This window comes from Sorex fumeus, unplaced genomic scaffold (assembly GCF_029834395.1).
Source record: "Sorex fumeus unplaced genomic scaffold, SorFum_2.1 ptg000048l, whole genome shotgun sequence".
NCBI classification, from domain to species: domain Eukaryota; kingdom Metazoa; phylum Chordata; class Mammalia; order Eulipotyphla; family Soricidae; genus Sorex; species Sorex fumeus.
Genome location: NW_026606105.1, coordinates 5,425,669 through 5,451,370, shown reverse-complemented (window position 1 = coordinate 5,451,370; position 25,702 = coordinate 5,425,669). Strand labels below are relative to the sequence as shown.

Here is a 25,702-nt window from a genome sequence, read left to right as displayed (position 1 = left end):
GCACCCTAAGCTGTGAATGAGACAGGGTGAGATGCAAGGTGAAGAATGGCCACTTTCTTGGGAAAGTGATGACCCGTTGTTTAACTGGGATGCCAGGAGGCCACTAAGGTCTTTTTGCAAAGAAACTCCGGGTTTTTATTAATGGAGCCTGAAACCTTGCAGGTGCTTCTGTTATCAATAACCGTATTGCATTTACAAACCCTTGTTTCCCTCATAGGATCAGGACCCTGCCTTCTTTGGAGCAGATTCTCTAGTGGTGACTTCCTCCAAGAAATACCTGAACATTCGCTACACCTTACTGCCCTACCTCTACACCCTCTTCTATCATGCCCACACCAGGGGAGACACTGTGGCGAGGCCTCTTATGCATGAGTAAGTTGACCAAACCTAAGGAATTTTTTCAATGCATGTGGATGTCATTGACTGTGTCATCAAACACCAGAGCAAAGGCTAAAGTAGTCTCTCATTAAACGTAGGGACATATGTAAAACTCTGGCATCCAGATGGTATCTGCAAAGCTCTTACTGCCTACATACTAAATTAGGGATTCAGTGTTTGTCTTTGTAGACTGTTCTCTTTGTGGGAGAAAATTACCCTCCAATTTCTGAGACTTGGTGTCTGTTCTCTGTTCTGAAACCAACTAATTCTCTTAGAAAAATCATCCAAGTTCTTTCTTTTGAATCATTGAAAAGATCCAACATCCAGATGGTAACCAACTCTTCTGCATCACACTATATTCAGACTTTAGGCACAAGTCTTCCATTTAATAAAATCATGAGTTCCAGATTGGTTATTTCCTACTAACAAATAAGGATAGCTAAGGACCTCTCTTTTTATAAAAAATTTATTTATTTATTTTATTGAATCACCATGAGATACGCAGTTACAAGACTATTCATGATCAGGTTTCAACCATACAATATTCCGACACCCATCCACCAGTGTACATTTCTCTAACCAATGCCCAAAGTTTTACTCCTTCCACCTTAGCCTGTCTCTATCTCTATGGCAGGCACCACTCTCTCTCTCTCTCTCTCTCTCTCTCTCTCTCTCTCTCTCTCTCTCTCTCTCTCTCTCTCTCTCTCTCTCTCTCCTCCATTTTGGGCACTATGGGTTTGCAATGCAGATACTGAGAGGTTATCATGTTTGTTGCTTTACCTGTTTTCAGCATACAGTTCTTTTCCTAATAGTGATCATTTCCATCTATCATTGCCATAGTGGTTCCTTCTCTATCCCAACTGCCTTCTTCTCCAGCACCTGGGACAGGCTTCCAACTGTGGACCAGTCCTCCTGGCCTGTGTTTCTACTGTCCTTGGGTATTAGTCTCATATTATGGTTTTTTTTCTTCTGTCCCACAAATGAGTGAAATCATTTTATGTCTGTCTCTCTCCTTCTTACTCTTTTTGTTCAGCATAATACTCTCCATGTTCATCCATTTATAAATGAATTTTATGACCTCAGTTTTCCTAACAGCTGTGTAATATTTTATTCTATAGATAAACCGAAGTTCCTCCGCCCCTTTTGGGGTTGGGAGGGGATAGATTTTAGGTTTTTTTTTAGTACTCAGTTGAAGTTTTAAAATACACTGCAAATTCATTAATTTTTCAAGGACGGGCATAGAAAATTAAGTTACTATCTGAAATCATTGTCTAGTATAGGTAATGAAAAAGGAATTTTTTTCCAACCTCAGAGAAGAATCAGGGTATGTGGGCTGGTGGGTTGGATATGATTGCAGAAGAAGGGCAGTGGGGTTTGAGCATATGTCAGAGTAATTTGGAAGGAGTTGCCCCAGGAGACAGCTCACTTCTTTTGGTCAGCTTGTGCGGAGAACTGTTAAGAACATTACCTGCATCTCAATGGCCATCTCTCCTACTTCCAGGTTCTACACTGACAGCAACACGTGGGATGTGCACGAACAGTTCTTATGGGGTCCTGGCCTTCTCATCACACCTGTGCTGCAGAAGGCAAGTGTGCCCCTCCCCCAACACACTCTTCTCAGTTTTTATTCCTGTTGTACCCTGCATGTCCCTTCCTGCAATCATTGCTCTTGACTTTGTTCCAAAGAAAATCACGGATCACGGATCATGGTCCTCCCGTTGTTCATCAATTTGCTTGAGCAGGCCCAGTAACGTCTCCATCATGAGACTTGTTGTTACTGTGTTTGGCATATCGAGTACGTCACGGGTAGCTTGCCAGGCTCTGCCGTGCAGGGGAGATACTCTCGGTGCTTGCTGGGCTTTCCGAGAGGGGCGGAGGAATCGAACTCACCTCGGCCATGTTGACTGCGTGCAAGGCAAATGCCCTATCACTGTGCTATTACTCCAGCCCTCCAAAGAGAATATCAAGAGATATTTAAAAGATACCAAAGAGGATATCCAAATTGATATCAATATTGATAACATCTGAAAAAATACTTCCATACATTTTTTAAGCAACAAGTTAAAGACTTAAGTATATGGTGGGACTGGTGAGACCAGGTTCCCAGGTAGTGTGGAAGCATCGTTGTCTTCCTGTAAGTTTGGGAGCCGTCTTCTCTGTCTCCAGAGCATCCCAGAAGACTTGCTCTCTGTCAAGAGGCAAGATAGGACAAAGACCAGGAAGATTGTTGTCTCCTCTGCTTCTTGCTGATTAGAGAGAGGACATGTGCCTCAACCTTGAAAGGGACAGAATAATGGCACTCATCTCTGTGGTCTGTTGGGAATCCACTGATAAAAGCTGGAATTTAAAAAATTGGGAAAAAAGGGGGGCTGAAGAGATAACACAGCGAGTAGGACATTTGCCTTGCATGCGGCTGACCCAGGTTCAATTCCCAGCATCTCATATGGTCCCCTGAGCACCGCCAGGAGTAACTCCTGAGTGCAGAGCCAGGAGTAACCCCTGTGCATTGCCTGGTGTGACCCAAAAAAAGTAAAATAAAATTGGGGGCCATGCCTGGTGATGATCAGGGGTTAGTCCTGACTCTGCACTCAGTATTCTCTCCTGGATGGGATCAGGGCATCATATGGGATACTATTGATTGAACCCGTGCTGTCCACATACAAGGCAACTGCCCTACCCACTGTAATATCTCTCTGGTCCCCAAAGCTGAAGGTTTTTTTTAAAGCATAATATGCTCCATAAATTATGATAATGATAAAGATAAAAATAAATATGTCTTTTGCCTTTCGGGGTGGAGGAATGTTTGCCAAGTTATTGCTACTATTCCTATCAGAAGACAGAGGATAGGTGCTAATTAATAACAAAAACAAAGGCCATTTATGTACTCAGTTAAATGCGAAGTAAAAAACATTCCTTAGTAAATATTAGAAATGAAGAACAATATCTTTTTTGATTCCAGGATGCAATCCACGTGGAGGCATATGTACCCGATGCTGTCTGGTATGATTATGAGACTGTGAGTATCTTTGACTTTTTCTTAAACTCCCTGAGGACAAGCTGCAGCTATAAGAGAAGATGTGCACAAGCACATCCATTTGTATGACTGAGTAGTGTTTCTCTAGTGTTTGCTGCAAATCTGTAGCTAAATTAAAGAAGCAAGTCTAGGTTCCTTTGTTAGAATCTTGAAAATATCTGACAAAATACTTCCATATACTGTATTTCAGCACAAGGTCAACTTCAGTATATTATTCAGTAAATTATTGAGGGGACCAATGGACAATTTGACCTTGATTGATAGTCAGATTACTTGTTGTAGGAATGAACAAATTCTATAGTATTTATCTAGTAGCCCCATTTTGATCAAAATGTTCTTAAAACTTCCCAGCCACTGTAAAACTGATTACTCTGAATTTTCTTCTTCTAATGCATGATTGATTAAACAAGTCATTGAGTTGGGTAGAGAGAGAAGAGAAGTGTGGATAACTGAGCACATAAACTAGAGGTGAGTCTGTGATGGGACTAAGGTATTGGCTTTGTCTGCCTGCCTCAGGGGGCTAAACTGAATGGGAGGAAGGAAAGAAGGACCATGGTGCTTTTTGAAGACAAAATTGGACTGCACCTCCGAGGAGGCTACATCTTCCCCACCCAACAGCCAGCGACAACCACAGTGGCCAGGTACTGCCCAGTTGGGAGTTTCCACTGAACAGAAATGCTGATAAAGCTGAGCAAACTGTTTTTTATGTGTTATCCAATGGGAGAAGCTAAAGCATGGTGTGAGTGGTGGAGAGGAAGATCTCTAGGGTATGTGTGTGTTTGGCTTAGGGGTGTGTGTCATCAAGCTGCCCCTTGGGTTGTGCATGGTAGCTTCTTCTTTTTTTATTGTATCACTCTGAGAAACAAAGCTGCAAAGTTGTTTTTGATTGGGGTTCAGTCATAAAAATTCCAATATTCATCCCTTTGTCCCTTCACCAGTGTACATTTCCTATAACCAGTCTCCAGTTTTCTTCCAGTCTGCACCCCTCGTCTGCCTCAATGACAGGCACTTCTCTCTCTTTCTCTCTCTCTCTTTCTCTCTCTCTCTCTCCCTCTCTCTGTCTAATATTCTCCCGTGGCATGTTCTTTTGTTTTTCTTGCATTTTGGATCACTCCCGGAGATGCACAGGGGTTACCTCTTGGCTTTGCACTCAGGAATTACTCCTGGCGGTGCTTGGGGGACCATATGGGATGCCGGGAATCAAATCTGGGTTGGCTGCATGCAAGGCAAATGCCCTAATCGCTGTACTATCGTTCCAGCCCCCCATGGCGTATTCTTTTTTTAAAGTTTTTAAAATTTATTTATTAATAAATTGTTCATAATTATATGTTGCATTCAACATTTCATCACCAATATCTCCACCATTGCACCTTCCCACCACCGTTGTTTCCAATTTTCTCAACCACCGTTCAAGCCTGTACCTATCACAGGCCCTGAATAATTTCTTTTACATTCATTGTTATAAATAATTCTCAGAAAAATGATCAAAAAATATTTCCTTGGAAGAACGTGTGTGAAGATTGCTGTATCTCAACCCGGGAGTCAATCATTAAGCCCTTGTATAAAAGTTCACTAAAACGTTGTTACAGGTTAAACTTTGTGTGTTTACATTTTGTTAATTGAGATTGGTTGTCATCTATTTTACATCCCATCCAATGTGGTGTGCTACTCCTGGTTTATCAGTGATGTAAAGTTTGAGATGTTGCATGGCTGCAAATGAGGCTGTGCGCTCCAGGAATTCAAAACATTTTGAACGGGAAAATACAGCTCAAGTTAAATTTTTAACTGGATGGTGATTTTGGGTGCCATTGATGACTCAGCCTGGCATGGAATCTGGAAGCATCTCTGCAACTTTCAAGATTCATTTATGAGTCTCTGGATCATTGTCGTTTAATGAGTTTATTTGGCACCAGAGGCAGTTCATGGGCATGACTGCTGAGGCTTCCAGAAGAACAGGGAGGTGTGGAGAGGTAGTCATCCCCAACTCTCTGAGAAGCTAGAGATTTCAATCACAAAACCTGCACGACTCAGTTTTTAAACAGTTAAATTTCTGGATGAGGCTTATTCAGAGTAGTGAAGTCCAGTCATAAGCATGGCAGCAATTGTGGAGTGTGGAGGTTTTCGGCTGCTGGGGCTTTACTAGGGAAGGTGCTGGGTTCACTAGTTCTATTCTGGGGTTCCCTGGATGACTAATGCCCTGGTATCATCGTCTAAGAAATCTGTGATTTAGAGTTTTTTAAAAAAGGATTGTAAAAACAAAAAACTTAATCTCTGCGCCTCCTAAATCTATTGCATTTCTCTTCAAAACATGCTGGCTACTATATGGTCAAACGTCAGTGGTTTTTTGGTCAGAACTGCTGGAACATTGGCCCTAAAACCTCTCAACTTCATCAAATGATTTTTGCGTATGACCCTGTTTGCCTCAGCCCAACCATCCATCCATCATGCTGTGCTTTTGATTCACTTACTTTCATTTTTACATTATTGGTGTGTGTGTTTGTGTGTGTGTGTGTGTGTGTGTGTGTGTGTGTGTGTGTGATGGGGGTGGGATGGGGGGAGGTCCATCTTCCCTTTCCTATTACCTTAATGTCTCATTTTCTCCCACGGAGTAATTTTGTGATACGAAATGGGCTTAAAAGTTACCTGTGAACTTTCTGTCTCCTCATGTTCCAGTTCTCCCATTGCCCTGATTTAAGTCTCAAATCACAGACTCCCTTCCTACTAAGGAGGCTCACTCTGTATCTGTCTCTGAAAGAATTTCAGTGTTTTTAACAGACAGCAAGTTGATTGGAGACTAGGAAACAGATTTGAGCTTTTCTTTTTGATTTTACAAAATATAGATTTTTGTCCTAATGGTAATAATAATAAGGCTCTCCCATTAATCATCGATTTTCTCCAGCAGGCCCTGTAACGTCTCCATTGGAGACTTTGTTGTTACTGTGTCTGGCATATCGAATACGTCACGGGGAGTTTGCCAGGCTCTGCTGTGCGGGCGAGATACTCTTGGTAGCTTGCTGGGCTCTCCGAGAGGGGCGGAGGAATCGAACTTGGGTCGGCCATGTTGACTGTGTGCAAGGCAAATGCTCTACCGCTGTGCTATCGCTCCAGCCCGTCCTAATGGCATTTATGGAAAACACATTTGTGTTTAAGACCAGTTGGTTTCCTTTTCTCTATCATCCACCTTTAGGCTCTTCTGCATTCAGCTACCAAAAGCATCTATTCAAAATGAAAAACTTCAGTCTATTTTTCTCTTAATTGAAATTCAAGGGCTATTTATCTAAACAGTGCTTAGAGCCATTCACTCCATGCTTCCACATTAACTTAAAAACCATGTCTTCCTCTGATTCCTGCTGAGCCTGTCCTGCTGATCTGTGTTCCTGCAGGGCCCTAGAAACACCATATTCTTGCTTTGTTTTGCATTGACTCACCAGTCTGGTTGGCTGAAAATTACCAGGAGTGACCCTAAGAGCCCCCGAACACTATTTGGAAGACCGTACTAAAACACACACACACACAAACAAAAACAAACAACCCAACCACTATCTCTCCTTAATATACTCTATGGACGAGGATCACCAAAATATCTCTGTTCTTAAATATACCCATTTATTTTACTACATCTATTGTTCAATTTTTACTTTCTTTCTTTGTCTTGACCATACCTGGCTACACTTTGCTATACTCATTGTTATCCTTCACATTTATCTCCAATTTCACCTGCAGAGATCTTCTCCAACCCTTCCAACAGAGGGAGTGATGCCACCACCAAATTTCTGAGCATTTTTCTCCTGGACTCTCTTGATCCATAGATGATTTTTCTTATATCTGTAATATTAAGTAGTTCAATTATCATTGTTTTATATACTCTATATCTGAAAATTCTACTACCTCAACTCATTTAGGTGAATATAATCCTGTGTGCTAGACAGTTTCTTTGTATGCTTATTAACAACTTTTTGTTTTCAAATTTGTTCATCTAAACATGGGTCCCTTCCTGTAGAAATAATTTGCACTACCTTAGGTCAGAAGTCAGGACTCTGCTCAGTCAGAGATCAAGGATCCTGTGTTGTAGGTAATCTGGGATCAGGCAGTATTTGAGCGTGTGGTTCTTTCTGGATCACCTAGGTCTTGGGACCCCTAGAAATGTCATTCTGAGTTCTTTTTATTTATTCTTTTATTTTATAAAGTAGCAATATAGCAAAGCGGTAGGGCGTTTGCCTTGCACGCAGCCAACATGGCCGACCCGAGTTTGATTCCTCCGCCCCTCTCAGAGAGCCTGGCAAGCTACCGAGAGTTTCTCGCCCGCACGGCAGAGCCTGGCAAGCTCCCCGTGACGTATTCGATATCCCCGTGACGTATTCGATATGCCAGACACAGTAACAACAAAGTCTCCAATGGAGACGTTACTGGGCCTGCTCGAGCAAATCGACTAACAATGGGAGGGCCTTTAAAAAAATTTATAAAGTAGCACTGTAGCACTGTTGTCCTATTGTTCATCGATTTGCTTGAGTGGGCACCAGTAACGTCTCCATCGTGAGACTCGTTGTTACTGTTTTTGGCATATCAAATATGCTACAAGGAGCTTGTTAGGCTCTGGCATGGGGATTTTATAAAGAAGTAGCTCACAATATTTGATTACATTTAATATTCAACCACCAATACCACTACCATTACACCTTTCTGCTACCATATTTTGGATGTCTCCATCCCGAACCCCAAACCCTGCCCCAAAGCAAAACTAAAATAATATATTTTGTATTGTTTGTTATGAAAGATTGCTGAAAATGCTACGAGAAAGTTTCACTGAAGGGCCATTTCGCCTTTCTATAAGAGATCACTAACATGCTGTTAAAGGCTGAACCGTGTGTGTGTGTGTGTGTGTGTGTGTGTGTGTGTGTGTATGAGATCTGTTATATTATGGTTTTTGGCATATCAAATATGCCATGGGGAGCTTGCCAGACTCTGCCGTGTGGGTGAGATACTCTTGGTAGCTTGCTGGGCCCTCTGAGAGGCACATAAATATATTTCCCTCTACAATTTTATGGAAAATGGTAGGGAGCGTTTTATGATGTGTCCAAGCATGTGGAAAGCGGCCTGGAGCTTGGTTGCAGTTGGGTAGTGGAGGTTTGTTGTGGAGGCTGGGTCCCTTGCAGTGGGGAGGGCTCTCACCTGCACCCACTCTGGGGCGCCCCGAGTGAAAAACAGCCTGGTGCAGAGTCCAGTGGCATGGTTATGGGGTCTCATTCCCCTGACCCTGAAAAAGCCTCCAATTATTGGGAAAGACGAGTAAGGAAAGGCTTTTAAAATCTGAGGGCTGGTAAGTGAAATGAGTCAGAAAGAGGGGGACAGATGTAGAAAGTCTGCACTCATCTGAGGAATATAAAGTTACAGAATGGGAGACGAACATTCAAGAATTGTTGGGTTAAGTACCAGGAGGTCTGCTCCATGGCTTGGAAACCGGCAGCAGATGCTGGGTTTGGGGGTGGGGGAGGGGGAAGAAAGCTCAGATAGAGAAGGGACCACCAAGTAAAGGGTGTTTGGAGGATTCACTTGGGGTGTGAGATGCATGCTGAAAGTAGACTATAGACCGAACATGATGGCCACTCAATACCTCTATTGCAAAGCACAACATCCTAAAGGAAAGAGAGAGCAAAAGGGAATGCCCTGCCATAGAGGTGGGGCAGAGTAGGGGGGGATGGGGGGTGGGACGGTTACTGGGTTCACTGGTGGTGGAGAATGGGCACTGGTGGAGAATGAATACTCGATCATTGTATAACTGAAACCCAAGCACGAAAGTTTGTAAGTCTACAACTGTACCTCATGATGTTTCATTAATAAAGAAAAATTTAAAAAATATAAATCAAATCAAATCAAATCCCAGGGCTGGGATAAATTGAGACGTTACTGGCTCCCGCTTGAGTAAATCGATGAATAAAGGGATGACAGTGATACAGTGATATATATATATATATGTAAAAATATTTCCCTCTAAAACTGGTTGCCTCCTACTTTGAAGCCCATCAAATATGGTGCTGTACTCTTAAAATATGGGTAGGGTATGTGGTATGAAGTGTGCAGGAATAGGTTCACTTGGGGCTGAGGTTCGGCCCGTATATGTGGAGAATGGGTATGAGAATGGTGGCAGTTGAGTTTCGGAGGCTTTGGGCTCCCAGGACTGGGTGCCTTGGGATGGGGAGGGGTCTCATCCATGTCCTTTGGGGCACCCCATCATTCTGCATTCTTATAAGTACTTTACCTTCTGAGGCACACTTTATGTTCTGCTTCATTGATAAAAATTGTTGAATTTCTCTTCTAATATTCTAGATTCTCTATAGAGCTATGGTCTATTTGTATTTGCATCTCTTGGACTTCTTAGTAAATGAAAGATACTAAACAAAAATGTGTTACATGAAAGCCAATAATCTAGTTGACTTTCAGAAGACAGAGTGGAAAGTTGAACTCTAAAAGACCACAATACTGAAGGTGGGGTCACTGGAGGATTCAGCAGAAGCAGGAAATTGGAGTTAGGTATCTACAGACCAGCAGAAGAGCCATTGAAAACAATAGACTGAAATGGCCTTTCTCTATAGTTATTACTTTTTTCAACTTTTAGTGCTTTTGAATATTATTTTGTGATGTCTATACTATAAAGCTGGATACCAATTGTTTCACTCTTCTGTTAAAACAAACCGAGAATCTAATTAGGAAAGTTGTCATTCCATAAAATGATTTTTAATCAGTTTTATTGGTTTTGGAGTCAAAACAATTTTCAATGAGGGAAAATCTGTAAGTTCTCCAACTGCAATAAACGTGTGTGTGTGTATGTGTGTGTGTGTGTGTGTGTGTGTGTGTGTGTGTGTGTGTGTGTGAAACTGAGGATTAAACCCAATGTCTCATATATGCAAGACAAGTGCTTTATCACTGAGATACATCCCCAGGCTCTTTTGTATGTCATCACTGGTTATCCATTTGAACCAATTATTGTCTACAATTTCTTTATCTTCTAGTCATCTGTATTCTAAAGAATAGCTGCATCCACAGCTTTAATTGTCCCTATTGCAGTGATTCTGGGACTTAAATTCCAGCTCCTTCCCAGTCTTTGAGGGTATTCTTATCTTCTCTGACTGAAGATTCTGATTCTACTGGAAGAGGCTCCTTTTGATCTTGACGTATATGAAGAAACAAAACTTTCTGCTGTGGCTAATCTTCATGAGTTGAAAATCTGTGGAAAAAAATTCTTTGAATTCTAAGCCTGTCTCATACATGTATTATTTTCCACAGCCGAAAGAACCCTCTTGGTCTCATCATTGCCCTGGATGAGAAAAGACAAGCGAAAGGTGAACTCTTCTGGGATGATGGAGAATCGACAGGTGAGCGCTATTACTGCCATGTTGCTACACCCAAGCCTGCATCTTTGAGCTACTCCACCACTCCACAATGGAAGAAATCTCACTAGGCACAGAACTGTTAACCATTCTCGAGAAGTTTGGTTTGAGGTGTAATGCCTAGGGGTGTGGCACAGGGACCAAAGGTGGAAAGAAAACACATGTCTACCTCTTAGAATTTTTCCACTGCTGAGCTATATAGTTCTAGGTTTTCTTTGTATTGCCAAAGAACTTCTGAGAGAGAGGCTTTACTCTTCTTGCTATTTTTTTTGCAAACAAGAATCTTTTTTTTAAATGCTTATTAGTGAGACATCATGAGATACAGTTGTAGACTTACAAATTTTTGTGCTTGGGTTTCAATTATACAATGATCAAATACCCATCCCTCCACCAGTGCCCATTTCCCACGACCATGGATCCCAGTATCCCTCCCACCCCCCATCTCCCCCATCCTACCCTGCCTCTGTGGCAGGGCATTCCATTTTGTTCTCTCTCTCTTATTGGGTGTTGTGGTTTGCAAAAGAGGCAATGGGTAGCAATCATGTTTGGTCTAGAGTCTACTTTCAGCATGCTTCTCCCATCCTGGGAGGATCCTCCCAACACCCTTTATTTGTTGCTCCCTTCTTTATCTGAGCTCCCTTTTCCCCTAGCATGTGTGGTTGGCTTCCAAGCCATGGAGTAAAATTCTTGGTACTAATCTCAGCCATTCTTGGGTGTTAGTCTCCTATTTTGTTACTTTATGTTTTTTTCTCCAAATACTTGTGAACTAATGTAAACAACATGAAGGACACACTCTTGTTAGTGAAACACTAACTTCACACTCTTAGCACTCCTGTTAAGAAAGCACTTTGTGAAGGTGCCTCGATCTAGCTGTGGGGTAGCTTAGCCGTGTTTCATACTGATGTTACTATAACTGAAGCATAGGGAACGGATCCACCTAAGAATCCAATGGAAAATTCTTGGAGTTGAAAGAAAAGGTCAAAATGAGGCTTGGCCTTGGTCTTGTCATTCATCAGAGGTAGCTTCAAGGAGAACCAGGGTAAAATCTGTACCATTATGGCAAGCAGACTGCAGTCTGACTCACTTTTCTCTCACTTTCAGGTACGTTGGCCCAAGACAAACATATCTTCTATGAGTTTTCTGTCATCAACGTGAGTACTGTGTGTGTGTTGAGTGTTGTATTTGTTATTATTGTTTTTGGCCTCAGCTAGTGACACTTGGGGACTACTCCTGGTACCATGCTTGGGAAGCATGCTATTGGTGTTGAGGAGTAAACCCTGAGGTCCTGCATACGAAGCATCTGCTCCAGTCGTTTGAGTGATCTTTCTAGTCCACAGTAGCATATTTTTATAAAATTTGGGTGTGAGATTTGTCTATTAGCTCATGTGTATAATTACATTTTTAGTCATATGTTTTTATGACTACAGATGAGCACATTTAGTTTATGATTTGGCTCATAATACTTGAATCTCAAGGCAGTCAGTCTTTAAAAGTTCTGTTTTAAGAATGGTTGTCTATGTTGCTATATATCTCTTATCTTTATCCCTCACATATACATGGATTATTAACTTATGTTTTTATTTACTGAGTAAATATTAGTAATAACAGCTAAAAGCCATTAGAGAGCTTTGGGTAGCAGGCCTAAAATATATTGTTTGAGAACCTGTGTATTATTGGTAAACACTTGTGCTTGTTTTATAGAACCGCTTGGATATGAAGCCTTTGCCTTCAACCTACAAAGATCCTAATAATTTAGAATTTCAAGATATTAAAATACTCGGGATCCCAAGTATTAGTAAAGTAACAGTGAAACACAATGGTGCTCCAACTCAAATGTCTCCTGAAGTCACTTATGATGAACTACAGGTAAAAGTCCATTTATTGGGATAGCCAATTAGGATTTTCATAGTTTACAATGTTCTTTTCTGACAAAGTTGCATGAATTCTTGATGGACCAAGGCATGCTTTAATACCTGGTTAGGAAAGACAGAAGGTTTGGAGAAGAGGAGTGACTGGGTTAGAATGAATTAGAGAGACAGTGCACATCCCCCCACCCCATTTTGGAAGTGGGGCTGGCACTAGTTCAAGTCTCAGCATTGTCAGGATTGAGAATGTTTTTCCTCTGTAAACTTCTTAGTTATAGCTATAATGGAGTTAGTTACAGGAGAATAAAAGAGTATTCAGGGAGGAAAAGATAAAAAAGGAATAGACTCCTAAAGCAAGAGATTATAGATTGGCCAACTCGTCCAAGAACCCATAGCTAATGTAAAGAGTGCTGCAATGAACAAACAATTGCAGATGTCATTTTGACTATACTTTTTTGCCTCTCTGGGATAAATTCCCAGCAGTGGTATCGCTGGATCAAATGGGAGCTCAATTTCTAATTTTTTGAGAATCTTCCATACTGTTTTCCAAAAGGGCTGAACCAGTCGGCATTCCCACCAACAGTGAAGGAGGGTCCCTTTCTCGCCACATCCGCGCCAGCACCAGTTGCTTTTGTTCTTGTGGATATGGGCCAGTCTCTGTGGTGTGAAATGATATCTCATTGTGATTTTGATCTGCATCTCCCTGATGATTAATGATGTTGGGAGGATCCGCCCAGGATGGGAGAAGCATGCTGAAAGTAGACTATAGACCAAACATTATTGTCACCCGTTGCCTCTTTTGCAAACCACAACATCCAATAAGAGAGAACAAAAGGGAATACCCTGCCACAGAGGCAGGGTGGGATGGGGGGATGGGGGGTGGGAGGGATACTGGGATCCGTGGTGGTGGGAAATGGGCACTGGTGGAGGGATGGACATTTGATCATTGTCTAATTGAAACCCAAGCACAAAAATTTGTAAGTCTACAACTATACCTCGTATGTCTCACTAATAAAAAAAAATAAATTAAAAAAACCAAAAACCCATAGCTAAGGTCTGTGAATTCAACAGTTAGTTCGTTTCTGAAAATTTTGTTTTCCAAAGAGGAAAAAGTGACTAAGAGGGAAAATTTTACATGGGGCGGGCAACTATCAAAATATTCTACAAGCAGGAATGGTTTTTCTAAAACGAGCATTTACACAGATGAAACACTCAGACTGAGAAAGTAGAACAAACCCATCTAAGAATTCTAAGGACTGAAAATAGCTTTGTGTTAATCCATAAGTGTACAAATACAATAGGCAAGATTCACTTTTGAAAAAGGATCAGTTTGGATTGAATTTGTGATCAGACTTCGAAGGGTCTAAGTGATCTCAACCACTGGTCCATGGAGCCATACTGTTTTGAAGTTGGAGTTGAAAACCCCTAGTTAGTTTGCTGCCATGGTTTTAACTGCCAATCCACAGACCAGTAGGTAGAACAGGTGTGCTAGTCTGAAGATGTAGCACTGTAGCACTGTCATCCAGTTGTTCATCGATTTGCTCGAGTGGGCACCAGTAATGTCTCCATTGTGAGACTTATTGTTACTGTTTTTGGCATATCAAATACGCCATGGCTAGCTTGCCAGGCTCTGCTGTGCCGGTGGGATACTCTCAGTAACTTGCCAGGCTCTCAGAGACGGACAGAGGACTCAAACCTGGGTTAGCCACATGCAAGAAAAACGCCCTACCCGCTGTGCTATGACTATGGCTCCAGCGTGGTTAAAGAACAAAGATCTGAGGTATCCAAACTAGAAGGATCTATCTGAGCTTGTCAGCTCTTGCAAGTTCTGAGCATGCCTTTACTTGCTCTCTTTCTATTCATACAGATCCCCAAAATCACAAAACTTAATCTTACCCTGGGAGAAATGTATACCGTGGAGTGGGAACTAACAAGGAATGAAGATAAAATAGACTGTTACCCTGACCAGGATGGTGCCACCAAGGAGAAATGCATTGCACGTGGTTGTATCTGGGAGGTAACCATTGTGTTAACTGACATTAAGGCCTTTATACTTTACCATTTGTTAGCATAGCACCAGTTCCCATGTCACTCCTTATAATCCTTGAAAAGAAAGGAATTCTGAAAGAAATCTAAATTTTTCTTTTGAATGTGAAGGATCAGTAGGAAGAGGGAGGGAATGTGGAGGGGATGTTTTCGTTTTTACACATATTTTACATGATGGCTAAGAATTCAAACTATGTGACTACTGAGGAGTGCATATGATACAAGGAGATTCAGACTAGGGATATGCACCAGTGATAGAATTTCAGGTATTGGGAAATGTCTGATTTTCCTTCCTATAAAATGCCTTCTCTAAACCCTTTTATCTGTTTATCCTCAGACCGTTGTGAAACTAACTTTGACTTTACTTTCCAGGAAACCAATGCTGAGCGAGTCCCTTACTGTTATTTTAAGGACAGTCTATACAATGTCCACAATATTCAGAAACTACAAAATGGGATTACAGCTTCCCTCACCCTAAAGCCCCAGGCTCCTGCTAGCGCTTTCCCCTCAACACCTGTGACACAGCTCAGTCTGAGTGTCACCTACCATAAGAATGAGATGCTGCAGTTCAAGGTAAGTGTTTACAGTATAAATATCAAGTATTAGTGACAGTTTTCTAAGTTCCACAAAGCTTTGCTAGTCATTGTAACTGAATCCTGAGAGAAGTGTGCTCTTCTAAACTCTCCTGACTGCCATTTCATTATCTAAAAGCAATCAGAGAACAGGCAGATATCTTCCCATCTGGCAAGTACTAATGCAGAAAGAAAATGATCAGGAGGGCAATAATGCAAAAGGAGAGTCATATTGGGAGGTGATGAGTTGGTTGATTCATGTGTGGGATCCAGCTGAGTGAGACCTGATACAGGGAGAGATACAGAACAGTGTTCAACTTTGGGAGAGTTAGGAAGTAGGATGCTAGGATTTGGTGACTGATCATAGGTTGGTCAGCTGAGAGAGGAAAGAGCTGGAAAAACACTGGGTCCCTACTTTGCACCTCTACACAAGGTGGTAACAAGGTGGTAACATTCATTGGTCTGGGATCATTGAAAAGGTTTGTCTGGGCTTATGTAAAATAAGACTGAGTTCCATTTTAGATACTGAATTTGGGGGTTCTGTGAAAACAGCCAGAACAGTGTAGTGATCTTTTGGTTTCTAGGAATAAAATATAATACCGATGGACTATCTTTACATCTATTTTTCTGCAAAATTATTTCTCAGAGGCAGGTATTTGTCCTTTCATCTTTACGTTTCTGAACTCTGGCATAGCGTATGTTAGATAGTTAGCATTCAGATGTTTATTGAGAGAGTGAGGGAATGAATGAAGGAAGCCAATGTAGCTTGCCTAAAAGGTTCTCATAATCTCATACTAAACTGTACTGGTTTCTTTTACAACATCTCATCAAGGATGATGCTCTTTTCAATTCGCCATAAAGATGATCATCATAATGCTGAGACAGGGGAGGATTGAACTGGGCCTGAAATAAATAAATTTGCCTAAATTTCTTGCTGTGATTCTTTACCACTGTTTAGTCTGACTATATAGTAGCTCTCTCCACAATGTTTTCCTCTTTCAGATCTATTTTAATTCTCTGTGTCTTTGCATGTGTTTTTCTATGTGTTCTTTTTTTCTTTATTTGGTTAATGGTTGGAAGTTTTTTATACTCGGCCTATATTTTCCCCTCTAAACTGTCCCTGTTACCTAGATATAGCAGGAGAAATTTTCTTCCCTCAGTCCATACAGTCCTATGTGGTGGTCCTTTTCATTTTCTTTTTTTTTCTTTTTAAAAAATTTTTTAAAAATGTATTTATTGAATCACTGTGGGAAAAGTTACAAAGACTTCAGGTTTAAGTCTCGGTCATGCAATGATCAAACACATTTCCCTTCACCAGCAATTATTTTTCAACACCAAGAACCCCAATACACTCCCCCTCCCACCCCTCCCAATGCCTGTGAGGCAGATGAATTCTAGTTAGCATTCTATCTACTTTGATTAGATTGTTTCGACAAAAGATGCACCATTATTGTTTAGAGTTTACACCCCAAAATCGGACCTGCTGAAAAGGTATTGCAAAATAATTTGTTTTCTACACCTGGTTACAAGAACCAAATGATGTCGCGCAGCCACGAGTTTGGATTTCTGATATTTTACTTATTAAGCCTGGAAGTGTTTCTGCCGAGAGCAAGATAATTATGAGATTGGTTTCTGTGGCTCTGGAGCCATGGAGCCATGGATTAACGCATAGTCCATTCACTTTTCTGCTGCAAGCTTCCGGGCTCTGCATTAAGTCCTTGTGCTTCTGGAGCCATGGCCGTGCCGGAGAGCCGCTCGTGGGTGGCAACCCGTGACCTCAGTAGGGCGTGAAGGATGAGCCAGGAACGCCCCCCTTCCCATGTCCTTTTCATTTTCTTTTGGTGATCATTCTCTTCTTAAAGACAACATCTTCTTCAGTTTAGTAGTATGGCAAGCAGAAATAAAACGGATACATAATGAATCAATTTAGCAAGGGCAGTAATTTTTCTAATAAAAGTAGAATTAATTTTTGGAGAGTATTTTTTTTTTCAGTTTGAAAATTTTCAGGTATTTGTATATACTCATGCATTTAAATACGATGTACTGAAAGCATATTTATATATACATAAGTACCAACTAACAGATTGATTTTCTTAAGAGAGCGCCAATATCAAAATGATTGTATCTCCATATTAATAAATTCCTTAAAAATAAAATGCAATAGATTTGAATCATGTTAATTCTGATATTATTCTTTGACGTGTCAATAAAATCCAAATGAGCATGAAGGTAAGGCCTTCAGACTTTGTCAAAAAGCTCAAAATTCTATGAACGGTAGAGTTTTCAAAAGTACTGTTCTCACCTACAGTCTATTTCCTCTATTCTAGATTTATGATCCCAACAACAAACGCTATGAAGTCCCAGTTCCTCTCAACTTACCCAATACTCCATCCAGCACCCCTGAAGGTAGACTTTATGAAGTCGAAATTGCAGACGATCCATTTGGGATTTTAATTATTCGGAAGAGCACAGGCACCACCATGCAAGTATCTCCATGTCTGGTTTTGGAACTGGTGTTGATTAATTTTCTTTCCATCTTTATGTCAATGCAGGTTATATTCTGAGTAAAAACATCACATAATCTATTCTTTTATGTCAATTCTTATAAGAAATGTTCAGTCCACTCAGAATAATTGCCAAGGCAATAGCAGAAAACTGGGGATTCATTTAAGAAATGTTATAGAAGGTGGTTGTAGGAAATGAGGTCTCTCTTCTCATGACCAAAGAAAATGTAATTAGGAAACAAAGATAAGTTCAAAATATACACAATGGATTTAGGTAATGACAGCTGATATGTAGAAAAAAGAACCTGGTGATGCTATGCTTCTGATGCTGTGTTGAAAATAAGTCTCTTTAAGGAAGTGGCATTAAAAATGGGCTTGTTAAAATGAATGGCGTTGTGTTTTGGAGGCAGATGCCAAGAAATTAATCACTGGGTCATGTGAAAGTTCGATTGGCTGACCCGAGTTCGATTCCTCTGCCCCTCTCGGAGAGCCCAACAAGCTACCGAGAGTATCTCGCCCGCACGGCAGAGCCCGGAAAGCTCCCCGTGACATATTCGATATGCCAAACACAGTAACAATAAAGTCTCCAATGGAGACGTTACGGGGCCCGTTCAAGCAAATTGATGATCAACGGGAGGGCCTTTTTTTTAATTTATTATTATATTACAACATGGCCGACCCGAGTTCAATTCCTCCGCCCCTCTCGGAGAGCCCGGCAAGCTACCGAGAGTATTCAATATGCCAAACACAGTAACAACAAAGTCTCCAATGGAGACGTTACTGGGCCTGCTCGAGCAAATCGACGATCAACGGGAGGGCCTTTACCTTTACCTTTACCTTTATTATTATATGATGCACATTATAGGACTATTTCCTCCCATTTAGTAGAGTGTTTTTTAATTTTGACCTTATCAAATTTTGTAATTTGATGTATTACCCATTTTTTGTATTTTCTGCTAATGGAGTTTATCTAAAAATGACTTCATAACTTGGAGGATTCTGCTTATATTTTTCCTTCATTTGCTTTATGAATTACTAAGATTTTAATCTACTTTGAATGAATTTTTTGTGTATGATCCAGTGTCATGGGCTGGAGCGATAGCACAGTGGTAGGACGTTTGCCTTGCGCACAGCTGGCCCGGTTGAGCCGGGTTCGATTCCTCCACCTCTCTCAGAGAGCCCAGCAAGCTACTGAGAGTATCTCACCTGCAAGGCAAAGCTGGGCAAGCTACCCGTGACATATTCAGCATGCCAAACACAGTAACAAGTCTCACGATGGAGACGTTACTGGGCCCGCTTGAGCAAATTGATGAACAACGGGAGGATCATGACTGTGACCCGGACCAGTGTCATTGTTGCACTTAGTGTAATAGCTAAGATTTAAAACAACTTAAATATTCAATGACAGATAAATGGGCGAATCTAGAGTATATCATATTAGGTCAAATACGTCAAATAAGTCAGAGAGGAAGGGCAGTACCAGCTGATCTCACTCATCTTTGGTATGCAGAGCAAAGCAAAGCAAACGATAAGGGAGTAGACAGTATCTAACAATGACAAACCCTTGGCCTTAGTTTAAAGAATTGAGATTACAAAATTGAAGTCAGGGAAGAGGTGGTGGGAGAACGTAGAGGTAGACAGGAATTAATGTACGAATATTGGTGGTGGTGATGTTTGATAAATGTTAACACTTTTGTAGATTTCATATCTAAATTATAATCAAATTAATGTTAATAATAATGATAATCTATGACTTAGCTAAGGACAAGGCTCCACTACATGGTGATCTGGGAGAAGGGTTGGTAAATTTTAGATAAATGTATTAGCAAGTGCACAGAACCAAAGACAGGAGCAAAGCCAGCATGAAAAGAAGAACAGAAGTCCAATCTGGTTGAGCTAAATTGTGAATAAGGAAGATATGTGATGGGAGATGGAGGTTGGAATTGTGTGATCTTCAGGTGATTGATGAAGAACTCACTAAAATCATAAGCCAAGAAGTCATATTAGAAGATGTGCATCATTAAATTTTTGACTTTTGTCACTCTCACTAATGCTTGGGACTGGCTTAGACATGACTCTGTGTGCCAAGATCACTCCTAGCTATTCTTGGGGCTGCATATGTGGTGCTGGGTGTTGAACGAGAGTTGGTTATGTGAAAGACAAGCACCTTAATGCTTATACTGTCTCTCCAGCCCTAGAGAAGTCTTTTTAAAAATATCTTCCAAGGGGACCAAGAGCAGTCCTTAGAGTTGTAAAGGAGTGATGGCAATCAAAGATGAGTGACAAGACTAGATATTGTGACGAGAGAACTGAAAAGAATGAGCAATAAAAAAAATAAAGCAAAGGCTAGTTCTTGTATTTTTAGTGAGAACAGCTATTATTATTATTATTATTATTAGCTACATCTGGTGATATTCAGGGGTGAATCCTTGCTCTGTGCTCAGAAATTACACTTGTGTGTCCTCAAGGGCCATATGGGATAACAGGGATCAAATCCACGTTGATCCCAGGACAATGATGATTATTTTTACCTAATAGACTTCCCTCCCCCCCATTCTGAGGAGTGGGAAAGAACAAAAAGTCTGATTATCCTTGGAAAGTTAACAGCTTAAATTCAATAGAATGACTTTTTCCTAAATATGCCCTTTTTTTGGTGTGTGTTGCAGATGGGACTCCCGCGTCCTTGGCTTCACTTTCAATGACATGTTCATTCGTATCTCCACGCGCCTCCCCTCCACCTATCTCTATGGCTTTGGGGAGAATGAGCACACATCTTTCCGAAGAGACTTGAACTGGCGCACCTGGGGGATGTTTTCCCGAGACGAACCCCCTGGGGTAAGAGCAGAGCCTTTGGCATCCCGTGACTTGGCTTCTCTTCACCCACATAGAATTCCCATCATGCTCTGTCTTCCAATACTCCACTTGGAAGGTCACATTCTGCTTATAGACATGTGGGACAATTTTTAGACTCCTTTGCTTATTATTTATTTCACATAAGTCTAGATATAACTAAGCTTCTGATTTTTGTTGTTTCTCTCCCTGCCACTGTATTACTGTATCATTGCCATCCCGCTGTTCATCGAGTTGCTCCAGGGGGTGCCAGCAATGTCTCCATTCATCCCAGCCCTGAAATTTTAGTAGGGATCAAATCCACGTTCCCAACACTGTCATATTGAAGGCTCTTTCAGGATCAGGGAAATGAGACCCATTATTGTTACTGTTATTGGCATATTGAATACGTCACAAGTAGTTTGTAGGCTCTGCCATGGGGGCGGGATACTCTCCGTAGCGTGCTGGGCTCTCTGAAGGGGAAAATAAGAGAATAAAAGCAAGATGTTAAAAACCAAGCACAGATGTGCTACATGCAACAGTCCCTTTTAACCAACTATCTCACATGACTCTCTTAGTACCTGAAGAATTCTTATGGTGTCCAACCCTACTACATGGCCATGGAGGAGGAGGGCAATGCCCACGGGGTGCTCCTGCTAAACAGCAATGCCATGGGTAAGAGAATGCCAGCATCTCCCCCTTGTTTTTTGTGAACAAATCCTCCTTGAGGAATTTTATAGTGGGTTTGATCTAGATGCTCCCTGAAGTCAAAATTATTATTAATTTTTTTTTCTTTCTGGATAAATGGATAAGTTTTCTATTTATTTCTTTTCAGTGACACGTGACAACAAGAATCAGTCCAACTTTTACTTGGCTAAAATTGCAAAAGCAGGGATAGCAAAACTAAGTGAAAACTTAAAAGTCTAAAGGACAGCCAGTGAGAGATGTTGGTGTAATTTGAATTACTGGTGAAGCAATGGGTTAGAGTGCATACTCTGAAGGGCTTATGGGGTGAAGAAATTTTGCATGGTATATTGGGAAAAGGGAGGAAAATCAGGAAGTGGTGTGGGAAAACTATACACGTGAAAACTGGTGAAATCTGAAGAAGTTCTCTAGCTGAGTCAATTATATTCTATGAATGTCAGCTTCTTGATTTTTACAATGCATGATGGTTATATGGTTATATATGAAAAAATTTTTCTAAAACTTAAGTTATTCTAAATTACAGTAATAATATAAAATGAACTGACTTATCAGATATATTCAGTAAGACACACCAAAGGGGAAAATCCAGGGAGGACCATGTGACTTTGATTTTTCAACTCTGTGTAGCTATAATAAAAATACTTCCTCTCAATATTAGCTACTAGGGAAACAGGAAGAGGGAGACTATAGAATGAATTAGAGGGGAATTCCACACCTTGAAACTTTCTAGCCTGATTGGTACTTTCCTATAATTTCAGATGTGACATTCCAGCCCATGCCTGCCCTAACATATCGCACCATTGGGGGAATTCTGGACTTTTATGTGGTCTTGGGACCCACTCCAGAACTTGTAACTCAGCAATACACTGAGGTAGGAATGAATTTAATTGATTACCATTGATTACCATGTATTTAGATAATATGTTATGAGTGTGCCCACACCCATATTCATTTGTATAGTATATACAGGTTTATAAATCAAGCAACAAAGCAACAATAAGTGAAATCCAAATATATGTTCAATTCTTATCATTTCAAAACCTCTGAGAGTGGCATAAATAGTAGTAATGAAATTGGTTGTGGGCCATAAAAATACTGGTGTTGATTATGGTGGTAGAAGTGATAATTAGGCATGATGGTGATGAGGATGATGGGTGTGGTGACCATCCCGGTGGTGGAAGTTACGATTGTGGCCATGGTGTAGCAATGGTTATACTATTGGAAGTGATAGTTTCAGAAAGACTTGATTGGTGACTGTTTTGGTCATAGTGACCATGACAGCTGTCTTGGCAGCAGCACTAATTTGTATATAAAATCTATGGAATATCACTGAGATATTTGCTGACTATCAAAGCATTTTTTCACTTATTTCAGCATCCCTCAAAGAAGTATGAAGCAAATACTCTTATTATCTCTAAACGTAGGAGAAGAAACTAAAGTATATAAAGGATAGTTTGGTTTTTCTGAGTCGCATCGTCAACAGGATTGGAGCCTGTCTGGTAACACAGGCCCTTTGGAATTTAGATTCTGTTATTAGTTAATATGTTAGGATACTTCTGGAGATCAGAATCAAACCAGATTTCTCCCAAATTCTACAGAGGGTGAGCAAGCATAGTAAGATGCTTCCAGATGAGATAAGAGCTTTGCACACTTTATTTCTCTTTGGAATTGAATTAGTTGACTGTCAGATTTGGGGCACTTAAAAAAGTGCCCTTCTTCTTTTGTTTTATTTAATACAGACATCCCAGTTTAATGGCTAATATGTTCTATTTATTTTTCCTAGCTAATTGGTCGGCCAGTGATGGTTCCTTACTGGTCCTTGGGGTTTCAGCTGTGCCGTTATGGATACCAGAATGATTCGGAGATTGCCGATTTGTATGATAAAATGGTGGCTGCTAAGATTCCCTATGTACGTTCTTAATCTGTGGTGTGCTAGCTCTGAAACCTCCTAAGAGTCATTACTGGATTCATTTGTTTGATTTGGGAGGGGAGGTGCTCAATCAAGTTGCAAAGTTCTTTCTCACAGAACACCATGCAGAACTCACTCAACCCAGCAATTCTGGGAGATTACTGTCCTCATCTAGTCATGTGGTTCACCAAGGGAGGGACCCTAACAGCCAATCAAAGGTTCTTTTTAAAAAAAAAAAACAGAAGTAAATGTACATTCACCACTGTACATTTCCCACTACCAATGGTCCCTGTTTTCCTCCTATCTCACCCCCCCGTCTCTCAGCAAGCACTGTTCTCTCTCTCTCTCTCTCTCTCTCTCTCTCTCTCTCTCTCTCTCTCTCTCTCTCTCTCGTCTCTCTCTCTCCACCCTTTGGCCACTATGGTTTACAATACAGATACTGAAAAGTTATCAGGTATATCCCTTTACCCACTTCAACACTCAGTTACTGTCCAGAGTGATGATTTCCAACAACCAAGGGTTCTTTTATACTATATCATACATACACATCTCTTAAATTGTTTCAAAAAAAGTTTAGTTATGAACATTCTTGGTGCCATAAGAACAAAAGAATTCCCCAACAGTACTGTTATTTGATATACAAACAAAGCCAGAGCCAAATTCAGTCCATCACACTGGTTATAGGTAAAATCTTGGTGAGAACTGAAGGCCACTATTCCCTGAACTCTGAGCTGATCCAGAGTCTAATGTGGGACTCCTTTTAGAGGAAGCACCTATGGAAACACACTCTGTTCTTCACTTGTGGATCGGAGAACAGGTTTTGATCATAAGAAAACTGATTCTTCTAACCATTGGCCGTTAAAAGGCACTTTATCATTCATTGTTTTGTTTTATTTTTATCATATCCCTAGTAGATAGGTCTTATTAACTATATTTTTCTATTCTGTTCATTTAGTCTTGCCCCCACCCCACTTTACAACAAACTAGAAACTTAGGTGATTTACTATATTACTAGTTAACAAACAACAAAACCGGAGTTTTAAAGAATAAGAAAATAAGAAAAAAGCAATTTGACACTTATTATCATGGTGGGGTGGGGGGTCACCTAGAATCGGGATGTTTACGCCAGCAGTCTCAGTTTCTTGTGCATTTCCCCTCCCCAGGATGTGCAATACTCTGACATTGACTACATGGAGCGACAGCTGGATTTCACTCTCAGCCCCAAGTTTAAGGGCTTCCCAGAGCTGATCAATCGCATGAAGGACGACGGGATGCGAATCATCCTCATTCTGGTTAGTACCCATGGGAACGTGAGGAGTCTCTTTAGGAAAGCCCATGGGGATTGGCGGAGAATGCTTTATCTTCTGCTTCTTTTGAACAGATATTCCTAGGTCTTATGGACTGTGAACATTGATACATTGGTTATAGGTGTGGGGGTAACACACTTAAGTGGTGCAAAAACTGCACTCCAAAATCAAATGGAGTGAAAGCCAATGCTACATATATATATATATATATATATATATATATATATGTATATATATATGTGTGTGTGTGTGTGTGTGTGTGTGTGTGTGTGTGTGTGTATTTCTGCAGATTCAGAGGAGTCCAAGTGGAGGCAATGCCTTCTCTTTTGAGTCAATTTCCAAGTAAGTCTCTGGCTTTGGCTTTTCTCTCCTGATCTGTCTGAATTCATTTCAGGATCCAGCTATTTCTGGCAATGAAACTCAGCCCTATCCTGCATTTGAGCTGGGGAAAAAGGATGATGTTTTCATCAAGGATCCAAGTGATAGAAGCATTGACTGGGGAAAGGTATAATCAGTGTTGATTTCTGAGGCTTTACTGGGTGCTTGGTACTAGTGTGAGAAGGTGGTTTCTTGGCCTTTTTGAGTCAGAAATACTTTTCCAGTCAGTGTTTATCAGTATGGTTAAGGAATTTTAAAGAACTGCGTACATCATGGTGTCTACATTTCCCCCAAATCAATTTTACCTGAAAATAAGAATGCATCTCCTCTAGGACCACGTTGTACAGTTTCTTAGGAGATACCGGGGTGAGAGAAATTACCTAGTGATTTGCTTCTGAACATTTTTCTTTCCATAGGTCTAGCCTGATTTACCCAGTGTTGTTATAAACAGTTCTCTAGACTGGGAAACTCAAGTGAAGATAAAGGGTTCTTGGTGGGCATGGGAAATTCAGGGTTGTCATCAAGATTCTATCTTACTTAGTTTGCTGATTTTTTTGCCTTGGATGTGTGGGTATAGTGAGGGAATAACCTCAGGGAGCCTGTCTTGAGCCCTAGGTAACAATTATTTTACATCATCTTTTTTATTTCTAATTGGGAGATGAGTATTATTACTCATTATTACTCATGAGTATTATTACTCAGTTTAGTGACTCAGAGAAGATATGACTTGTTCATGGTTTCAAGTAACAGACAGGGAATTTCAAATTCAAGGTTGTCAGATTCAAAGATG

General features: G+C 40.7%; 1 protein-coding gene across 1 annotated transcript in view; it reads left to right on the top strand.

Moving 5' to 3' along the window:
* Positions 1 to 25,702, top strand: part of LOC130032398 (maltase-glucoamylase-like) — a 192,411-nt gene that overhangs the window by 32,173 nt on the left and 134,536 nt on the right. Inside the window, 17 exon segments of the mRNA XM_056123956.1 lie at positions 218 to 372; positions 1,880 to 1,964; positions 3,338 to 3,394; positions 3,929 to 4,053; positions 10,694 to 10,782; positions 11,899 to 11,948; positions 12,499 to 12,669; positions 14,530 to 14,679; positions 15,081 to 15,281; positions 17,608 to 17,762; positions 20,451 to 20,619; positions 21,192 to 21,288; positions 22,077 to 22,189; positions 23,102 to 23,227; positions 24,391 to 24,519; positions 24,929 to 25,039; positions 25,329 to 25,385. Coding sequence (XP_055979931.1) covers positions 218 to 372; positions 1,880 to 1,964; positions 3,338 to 3,394; positions 3,929 to 4,053; positions 10,694 to 10,782; positions 11,899 to 11,948; positions 12,499 to 12,669; positions 14,530 to 14,679; positions 15,081 to 15,281; positions 17,608 to 17,762; positions 20,451 to 20,619; positions 21,192 to 21,288; positions 22,077 to 22,189; positions 23,102 to 23,227; positions 24,391 to 24,519; positions 24,929 to 25,039; positions 25,329 to 25,385 — 2,040 coding nt within the window.